Source organism: Otolemur garnettii, unplaced genomic scaffold (genome assembly GCF_000181295.1).
Source record: "Otolemur garnettii isolate 467f Iridium unplaced genomic scaffold, OtoGar3 scaffold00003, whole genome shotgun sequence".
Taxonomy (NCBI): domain Eukaryota; kingdom Metazoa; phylum Chordata; class Mammalia; order Primates; family Galagidae; genus Otolemur; species Otolemur garnettii.
In genome coordinates this window covers 5,793,537-5,803,510 of record NW_003852398.1, presented here as the reverse complement: position 1 = coordinate 5,803,510, position 9,974 = coordinate 5,793,537, and the positions used below count along the sequence as shown (strand labels likewise).

At 56.6% G+C, this 9,974-nt stretch overlaps 1 protein-coding gene across 1 annotated transcript; it reads left to right on the top strand.

Moving 5' to 3' along the window:
* Positions 1 to 3,016: 3,016 nt before the first annotated feature.
* Positions 3,017 to 5,782, top strand: TLX3 (T cell leukemia homeobox 3). Its single transcript, XM_003781948.1, has 3 exons — positions 3,017 to 3,521; positions 3,876 to 4,119; positions 5,042 to 5,782. The coding sequence occupies exons 1-3, from the start codon at positions 3,101 to 3,103 to the stop codon at positions 5,250 to 5,252; spliced, it is 876 nt and encodes a 291-aa protein (XP_003781996.1). The 5' UTR covers positions 3,017 to 3,100; the 3' UTR covers positions 5,253 to 5,782.
* The last annotated feature ends 4,192 nt before the right edge of the window (positions 5,783 to 9,974 follow it).

Here is a 9,974-nt window from a genome sequence, read left to right as displayed (position 1 = left end):
GCTTATTAAATATAAACTGCTGAGCCCTCCCCCAGAGTTTCTGACTCAGTAAGTTTAGGTAAGGTGTTAGAATTTGCATTTCTAACCAATTCCCAGGTGCTCCTGCAGTGGTACATAGGAATATACTTTGAGAACCACTCTCCCAAGGACTAATACTGGCCTCAATTTACACACACACACACATAGACACAGACTCTTCCCGAGCTGCCTAGCAGCTCTCTTATGTTGTGATTGGTAATAAAAGAGGGTTTATGATCAGTAGCCTAAACCTCATCCAGTGGAATGACTGAGGGCTGGGGAACCTCAGGAAGCTCAGACACGAGCAGTAAGGCAAAGAGCCTTTACCCACACCAGGCACTGTCCTTAGCGCTTTTACCTGCATAGCTCATTTATCTCTTGAGGCCGTTACTGTTTCTTCACTAGATGAGAAAATGAAGCACAAAGAGGATGAAAAATTCCCTGAGTCCTGGGCGGTGCCTGTGGCTGAAAGGAGTAGGGCACTAGCTCCATATATGGCCCCAGCCAAAAACTGCAAAAAAAAAAAAAAAAAAAAAAAAGAAATCCCTGAGTCCACACCTCGTAAACTGTGACCTTGTAAACTATGGAATCTAGTTGCATGCCTTGGGACCAGCACTAGCTGCACCACCCGTACCACCTGTGCCACTCACACCTTAATTCTGTGCTCTACACCTCTGTGGGGTGGGCTTGCAGTCCTGATTTCACAGTGGCAAGGACAGGCCTGGAAGCCAGGGCTTCAGAAGCCAGAGGGGAAGTGCAGCTGGTGAGGTGGCCCAAGCAGGGATTGTGAGTCACCTGAACTCTCTGAGCCTCACTTCCCTCATCAGTCAAAAACTGAGGTCAAAAAGAGTCCTTTCCTTACAGGGTTGTTGTGGAAAATAAATCAGTGTCCACTCCCCTGCCTGGCACGCAGTTCTCACTTGCAGCAGCTGTACTGCTGTCGTTAAAGTTAGTATTACATAAGCACCAGAATTTCTTACAGGCTACTTCCACAGATGGTATCTTATTCAGTTGTCACAGTCACCCTGGGGATAGCTAGTACCCTTTCTGTTTTACAAATAAGGAAAATGAGGCTCCAGGAGGGGCAGTGAGGGACCCAACATCCCCCAGACCACCAGTGGCAGGAGTCTGAATTAGAAGCAGGAATGGGCAATAGCATCCACCCTATCTGTGAGTCCTTGTCTCCAGAAGAGAGTGAGACATTGCCCGCCCAGACCCAGGCATCCTGCACTCAGGCACCCCTCACTGCCTCAGGCTTTACTCTCTCTACCCAACACAAAGGTTCGGCAAGGGCCAGCAACTTGTCCAAGGTCACACAGCGGGCAAGCAACCTACTCCAGACCCAAGCTTGGTGGCCCTGCAAATCCTGAGACTAGAAGTGTTGAGAACATAAAGGAAGACTCTCCAGCCTACTGCCTCCCAACCCCTGCCGGTTCTCTGAAACCGACCCTATCAGTGGACAAATACACCATTCTCTCCAAGTACTGAGCGTTCACACATAAAATAAAACTGCAAACAAAATAAACGAGAATCATAACAATAATACGTCAAACACTACTCTGGGGCTTGGGGTGGGCATCGGAAGGGTGCTGCGCTGCGCACTGCCTACTATGTGCTGTCTCTCAGAGCTCAGGATCATCCTGCAACGCATGCATTTATTTTTCTTTTTACAAATGAGAAAATCTACAGTTATGGAGTCACCCGTTCAAGGTCACTCAGCTAGGAAGTGGCCTGTTTAAATTTGAACACATTTCTAGCCAACAGCTCATCTGAGTTCTCACCACTTTCCGCAGAACAGGGAGCGCAAGGAGGGACCCCAGCCAGGGATGCAGCACTCAAAGAGTTTGCACCTAACAATTTTAGAATTAACCAGAAGAAAGAGATTCTGCAAGTCTCCCTCAGGCTGGAGGGAAGGGTGACCGCTCCACAAGCGTTCCTGTCCACTGTGGCCCTGCAGTGCGAGCAGTACTGGAAGTGGTCCCCGCGCTCAGGCTGAACTGCAGCCTAGAGGGGCTCGCGTGTCCCAAAGAAATCCTGCTATTTGCTCTAAAAACGAGCTGCTCCTGCCTTTGACACTTGGGAACTCAAGAGCCCTAGACCTGCCGGATCCCCAAGCGGGTACCTACGCGCGACCACAGCCCCTCCAACCTGCAACGAATTTCTAGAGCCAGATCAACGCTCCCCAAAGAACGACCCCAGGGCCCCAGCCAAGCCCGGGCCGGCACGCGTGGGCACCTGTGAGTCACGCCGCGGTCCTCCTGGCCGGAGCCAGGGAGCGTCTCCAAAGTGTCCATGACGCCGCGGCCGAAACTCGGGCGGGGGCGAATTCTCCCCACGCGGGTCAATGTTCTCCGTAGCGCAGAGATCGTTTCGGTGCTCCCCTCGCCCCGAGAGCAGGGAGCTCGAAACCTATGCCCCAGGATGCGTCCCTTTCGTTGCTCTCACGGCTGTAGAGTGTCCAAAAGGCTTCTGCGGATTTCTCAGGGCTGTTCCAGGGCTGCAACTCCATTGTAACTGAAAGGATTCATTTGGTTTGGTTTTTGTTCGGATGTAAAAATTTGGAAGAAAACGAAAACCCCCTCAGCAAAAGACAATTTCACAAGCGGCGTGGTCCACCAGCTCAGCGGTGTGGCCTGGAAGCGGCCCGGGCCCGGAGGAGCGGGGAGCGTCTGCTAATTGCAGCTTCGTTAGATTTCGGGTTTGGGAGGCTGCGGTTCGGGCGCTAATATCCGCCGCCCATTATCCCGGCTAATAAATTTGACCTATTGTTCGTTTGTTAAAATGATGTCACCTTGGAACAGTCCCTAAGCTCCTATTTCCATGAATTAGGCCTTTATTGAAAGCCAGGAGCCAATGAGAGGAGAGAGGCTTGTTGATCGCAGCCAATGGCTGCGGCGGGAGAGGAATTAGCAGCGGAAACTCCAGGTTCGGTTCAAGAAAGATGACACAGAGCCTGTCGGGCCCGCGCACTCTTGGCAAAGTTTCAGTGCGACGAGAGGCGCCGGGCGTTCCATGGCCGCGCCGTAACGGGGACCCAGCCGCCTCCCCGCCCAGCCCAACCCAGCCCTTCCGCCCACCCAGGATGGAGGCGCCCGCCAGCGCGCAGACCCCTCACCCGCACGAGCCCATCAGCTTCGGCATCGACCAGATCCTCAACAGCCCGGACCAGGACAGTGCACCTGCCCCGCGGGGCCCCGACGGCTCCAACTACCTGGGAGGGCCCCCCGGGGGCCGTCCGGGAGCCACGTATCCCTCTCTGCCCGCCTCCTTTGCTGGCCTCGGCGCGCCCTTCGAGGACGCGGGATCTTACAGTGTCAACCTGAGCTTAGCGCCCGCCGGCGTGATCCGGGTGCCGGCTCACAGGCCGCTGCCCGGGGCCGTGCCGCCACCTCTGCCAAGCGCGCTGCCCGCCATGCCCTCCGTGCCCACAGTCTCCAGCCTGGGTGGCCTCAATTTCCCCTGGATGGAGAGCAGCCGCCGCTTCGTGAAAGACCGCTTCACAGGTGAGCAGAACAGGCGAACAGGCGAACAGGCCTCCGCCCTCCGGGTGCCAGAGGCGCCGCTCCCTTTGCGCTCCACTCCGGGAAATGATTCCAGAGGCCCAAGCACCGCGGAGGCCTCAGGGCCTAAGGCCCCAGGCACCCGTGGAGGGGAGGGTAATCGGAGAGTTGCAGGAAAATAAATCCGCGCCCAGAGATAGGGACAGGGGGAGGGGGCGTCTACTGACCGGCTTGGTACCTTTGGGAACGCGCAGGACAGAGAAATAGCGGAACACTCTGTGTCTCACGGGGTCTACATGGGGCCTGAACTGCGGCCGAACAGGGCTGGGCTTCAGGGGCCCTGGTGTGTCTCCGCAGCGGCGGCCGCTCTCACGCCCTTCACCGTGACCCGTCGCATCGGCCACCCCTACCAGAACCGGACGCCGCCTAAGCGCAAGAAGCCGCGCACGTCCTTTTCCCGGGTGCAGATATGCGAGCTGGAAAAGCGCTTCCATCGCCAGAAGTACCTGGCCTCCGCCGAGAGGGCGGCGCTCGCCAAGTCCCTCAAAATGACAGACGCGCAAGTCAAGACCTGGTTCCAAAACCGGAGGACCAAGTGGCGGTGAGAGAGGCCTGACCCGGCCCACCTTGCACCTGCTCTTCACCTGCCCCGCCCCAAGCCTCAGTCACTCTGTCTCCCATCCTGGTGCTACCTCTTACCCACTCCACCCAATCCTCAACCCCCAGGCCTGGGCCTCCCTCTACCCCCGCCTTCCGGGTTTTATCTCCTCTTTCTCGCCTTCTCGCCGGCTTGTCGTTCTCCATCAGGGTCCCCATCCCCATCTCTCCTGAGCTCCTCTGACTCTTTTATTCGGTCTCCTACGCTCCCTTGATTTCCCCTCATTTCCCACTTCCCCAACACACACGCGCTCACACACGCCTCCCGCACTCTCCTTCTCCCTCATTCCAGTCCTCTAGCTCGGATTTCCAACAGTCCGCATGGACTCCAGGTTCTCCTCTAGCTCCAAGTCTCAACTCCAGCCCTGTTTTTATCCGATCCCTGTTTCGAACTAACCCGCAAAAGGCAAAGCAATCGCATCCAGGAAAGGGGTTCAAAACACAGCCTGGAACACAAGATAAGACAGACCTGAACCGGGGGCGCCGTGCGGGAAGTGCAGAGCCAGCCCGCCCACCCACAGACCCCATCAACCCTACTACCCTCAGGGCCGGGTCACTTACACACAGGCCCTCCGCCTGTTATCCGGCGAAAAGAACAACCTATATTGTTGGCGAAGCCACAATAAGCCGGCGTGCAGGTGGGCGGCGGGCACCGTCCCTTCCCGGAGACCTCCAGGCGTATGACAAAAAGAAACCCACTCCCAGGATACGAGGGCCTGGGGCGTAAAACAGGGGCTAGAGGTCAGACGGTTTCTGCGCCTCCAGGCTCCCGAATGGCCTCGGGTCCCGGGAGGGCTGGGGCTGGGCCGGGCGCCCCGTGGTGCCGGGTGTATGACGGTGCCGTCCCTCTCCCTCCTCTGGTGCAGGCGGCAGACGGCGGAGGAGCGGGAGGCGGAGCGGCAGCAGGCGAGCCGGCTCATGCTGCAGCTGCAACACGACGCCTTCCAAAAGAGCCTCAACGACTCCATCCAGCCCGACCCGCTCTGTCTGCACAACTCGTCGCTCTTTGCTCTGCAGAATCTGCAGCCCTGGGAGGAGGATAGTTCCAAGGTCCCCGCCGTCACCTCTCTGGTGTGAGCCACCAGCACACACCGTCGCCACAGATCGCCGCCTCAACCCGGCGGGGCGCCCCAGCCCCCCAGCCGGGCTGGCGGGGAACTGGGGCCGAGAGGGGAAGAGGCCGCCAAGCTGGAGTAGGCCCCGGGGCGCGGCTGCAGACCAGCCCGCCGCGGAGGGGGGCTGGGCCCGGGCTCTTCGCGGCTGCACAATCCGAGCCCCCGCCCCGCGCCCCGTCCCGCCCCAGGCCCGGGCCTGACAAAGAAAGCGCCTTACGTTTCTCCGCCCCCAGCCTGCACCCCCCCCGGGCTGGGCGCCTGTATTATACTTTGTACTTTTGCCCAAACGTGTAAATAATAAAGGTTTTGGCTTTTTTCTTTAGAAACTGGCCACCTGCTTCCCCCGCTGGGGCCGCTGGAGGAGGGGCAGCCGACCTGGCCGTTGGGGGAAGCGCCAGAGGCCGGAGCACCCTGCGTTTAGGCTGGGTCCACTCTTCTTTTCCGTTCCTTTTATTTAAGTCGTTTTATTTAATAAAAAAGTTAGCTATTTCACTTAACGCCGCTTTTATTTCGTTTTCGATCCAATGATGCTCGGCGACTCCCGGCTCTGCGCCCCACCCCTATCGCAGTGGAGGCTGAGCGGCGGTGTGCGGGGGCGGGTCCACTTCTCCATAGTTCGTCAGTGTCCGCCTCAGCTCCAACCCCAGCCCGGGGCCCGGCGGAGGATGCGTGGTGAAGGTCAGTTCGTGCCAACCGGCCGCAGCCTAGCTGCCTGCGGGATAGGGAATGCAAGCGGGAAAAGTGTTCTAGGGCCGAAGGTGTTCTAGCTCTGGGGAGGGCTGGAGACTGAAAGGTAGGCCTGGGCGGACACCTAGATTCACTAGGTTAAATCTACTTGGTGGAGGGTGGGGAGGAGGCAGGATGGCCTCGAACTTCTTGGAACGAAAGCCAGAATTTGTACACCCCTTACCCCCACCCCTCCATCCGCTTTCCACAGTTTCCAGCGGTGCCTCGGAGAGGCCCTGAGCCGGACTCACGGACCTGGCTCAGGCGGATCTGGGAGCACAGTGGGCCGCTGTGAGCGCGGAGCCCGTGCATGCTCTGAGCCTCCAAATGCCCCGGTAGCAAGGACTGCACACAACCCTAGGACCCCAGCTCCCTGCTCCTTCCTGGGTTTGCCCGGGACCCCAATTTGAGCATAACGTCATGTGACGTCACTGTAGTCCTGCGGCGTCACTGGGCAGGAGGGGCGGGGCGCCCGTAATGCCAGAAGCCTCTGTTTGGTGTCTCGGTGTGTTGGTCCACCCAGCTTTACTGTGGCTCTAGAGTTGGAAGTTTCTTAACTGCTGAATTTGGGAGCTGCTGGCCCCTTCTAACAAGGACACACACTCGAAGCTTCCTCAAAGCTTCCGTAAACATTCCTTCTTGCTGCTTGATTTCCACCCTTCTGTTATTTTCCCTTTCAGACTTTTAAAAACTTTTACTATGTTCATTTTCTCCTCTCTTTGTTGCTTTAAGTACTATATCATTTCTCTGTAGTTTCATGTTTCTCTATATAGTTAGTACTGTATTGCTTTTAATTTTTCTGAATCTTTTTGTTGTTGTATCCTCTCCTTTCCTCCTTCCTCTCTCCTTTTCTGACTCTTGTCCTCTGTCTCTCTCTATAGGTTTCTTTCCCTCTCTTTCCCACCACTCTCCTTTCTTGTTCTTTTGTTTTCCCTTTCTCGCCTCTCAAAACCTCCTTGCTTCTCTCCTCTTTCGCTCCTCTCTCTCCTTTCTTTTCTCCCTCTCTTCCTCTTCCACACCTAGCTCCATGAGGCTAAACACTTTGGAGACAGTGTCCCAGAGACCCCAGAGCAGTCCCACCCACTTCCGCCCACTGTCTTCCTCCTGCCCAGTGGAGCGGCGCGCTACCCTGCAGGCTACCGCGCTTCCGATCTTTCGTTATACGCGGGCTGCGGGATTCACTGCACCTGCTGGGTTCCAGGAAGGGAGGGCGTCTATGAAACACATCTTAAACTCCCACTGCTACCTCCTAGCTCTACTTACCCAGAATCTGCACCTCTGAGGACATTACAGACACCCCAGGGAGGGACTAGGGTGATTCAGAACTTTGGATCTTCTCCGTGGGTGTTTTCCTGAAATGCTTTTATTTTCTCCGCTAAAAAGCACAATAAACACCCTGGTTGGGTTGGGAAAGCTTGGCCCTTCCGCTGGGGATGAAAGGGACCTTTGCCTTTGCTGGCCAAGCGGTTTCTTCCTGGAGGACTAGCGTTGCCTTCTGATCCCTCTCCGGATTATTCTATTGCTCGGTAATAACGTCTAGTGTGTGTGTGAGGGGGGAGGGGTTAAAATTACTTTTATTGTTTTGCCATAGTGGCCCTTGATTCTTGGGCCTCGTTAGGGACACATACACATTGTCCTTTTTTTCTCTCTCTGGGGCCTCGCCTTGTGCAAAAGGGCCTAGGGCCTGCCCACGGAGATGGTGAACCGGTCTCGCTGTGGCCCTCGAGGGCTCCTGGCTTTCCCTCACCTGGTGTTTCATAGTGTTTGCTGTTTTTGAGTACTTTGCCCCAAGCAAGGCTTGCCTAGCCAAAGTTCGGCCAGGGGTCTCTAAGAGTTAGGGAGCTGAGCCCATTTGTGTGAGCCTGGTCACAACCATCTCACCTGTGCCCACCGAGATCAATGTGGGCAGCTCCCGCGGGTGGGAGAGATTGCCTCTGGTGCAAGCGCATTTAGCGCCTAACTCCCTCCTCGTGTGCAAAGCCGCTAAGTCGTCGTTTCTGTTGTAGCTGCGAGGTACTGAAGTCCGAGGGCGTCCCTTCAAGGGACACAGCTCCCGGTCCATCCCGGAGCAGGAGGGCTGTAGAGCCCGGACATATCCGGATTGGGCAGGTTCCACTGAGGCTGAGCTGAAGAGGGTAAAAAAATCCTGAGAGGCCGCACAAGGGGCTTTCATGGGGATCATCTCCCAGCCTTAGGCCAGCGGAGGCTTCGGAAGCGGGCGGATGAGTGTTGGCGCCCAGCCGGGCGGAGGAGGGGACTAACAACTAGAAGCAGCCGGCCTCTGGGGAGGGCTGGAAACACTGCCTCGCCTTTCTTCGCAGTGTCCTTCCTCAGTCTGAGTTCCTTCCACCTGTCTGTAAAGCCGCGCCCATTTTACAGATGCAGGACAAGGAGACCAGTGGCAGTTTCAGGGTCCCAGCGGTGGTCGCGCGGGTCGGGCTGCACCGGGGCCTTCACACGCAGGCCGGGAAGCCTGAGCCCGAGGCGTCCCGCAAGAAGGGCCGAGGCTGCCAAGCCTGCGCGGAGAGAAAGGCCTCGCTCGGCTCTCCCTGGCAGCCTGAGATTGGGGGACGTAACAGGGACTTGGTTCTATCAGATCTTTGAGAAAGAGGTCTGAAAAGCCTGGGGCCGGGCGCTCGCTTCCCGCTAGTGGGAAGGGTTCTCGTTCCGTAGGTCCTAGTCCAGCACTGGCCTCCGAGCCGCGAGCTCTGCGCGGTGTGTGGTTTGCTACTACTAGCCCAATGCCTGCGAACTTTGCACTCCTCCCCAATTTGCAGATAGAAAAATTGAGCCTCAAAGAAGTTCAGAAATTAGTTCCGGATCCCTCAGCAGCTGCGGCCCGCGCTATCGTCAAACCAAGAGCTCTCAATAGTGTTGTGAGTCAGGGATTGTGTGGTGAGGTTGGGGCGGTGGTGGGAGGAGGTGACTGAAGCCACCCTGACACTAAGCCCTGGGGTGGGCAGTAGACTCAGGCTAGGAGTTCCAACGGCTAACAGCGCCTGTACCCTCGCGCGGTGGCCTCTTTGATATCGGGCAGAAATCGGGAGACCTTGCTGCAAGCGCCGTTAGCTTATTGGTGCGACCCGGAGGTCCTGCAGCGCCCTTGGCAGGTAACTTTCGTCATTCTGCTGGGGCGCCTTCGCGAAGAGCGGCTCCCAGCTGGGACTGAGGCTCTTCTTGCCGACCTCCGCTCGACGGTTGCGGCAGAGCCAACTGGCGGCCACGGCCCAGGCTGCCACTATAGCGGTGCGAGCTCTGTTCTGTCGCGGCCTTCTTGGCCTGGCGCTCTGGGATGGAGGCGTCGGAATCTGGCGCTGAAGGTTCCTGGGAACTTTCACGAAAATTCCAACCTCGGCCTCCGCGCAACAAAAGCCCAAGTGCACCAAGGCCAGAGAGCGGTGCAGCCGCCTGCGTTTTGCAGCGGCGCAGGTTTCTCACCGTGGAAGGCGGTTTTCCTTGTGCTGAATTCACATACTCCTCAGCCCCTTTCAAAGCACCCGCTTGGTTAAGAGCATCTCTCCCCGGCGATGCCCAGACACAGGTGCGCGCTATCTTGGTCCAGACACTAGCAAAACCTTGAGAAAAGGCCGTAGTGATCGGTGGTTTCGCTAGTGCCACCCGGCCGACGGTGGCACAGAGTTCTCCGTTCAATTCTGCCTTGCCCTGCCCTTGCTGTGTGGCCCTAATCAAGTGTCTTCTGCTTTCTTCGTCTTTGTTTCCGAATTGTAAAAACAGGCATTTAAAGACTCTTCCAGAAAAAGTAAAAAACAAAAACAAAACCACAGCTTATGGTACAGCTGATTATCAATTTCATTGTGTGAAAAATAAAAGCATTTAAAATATTTTTCAGATAAAAATATAATTAAATGCCTACTAATTAAGCGTAGGGGTTTAATCAGAGGTATTGGTCTTTTGGAGGAAAAGGCCCACTGCCATTAATTATCCTCTGGTCACTGAT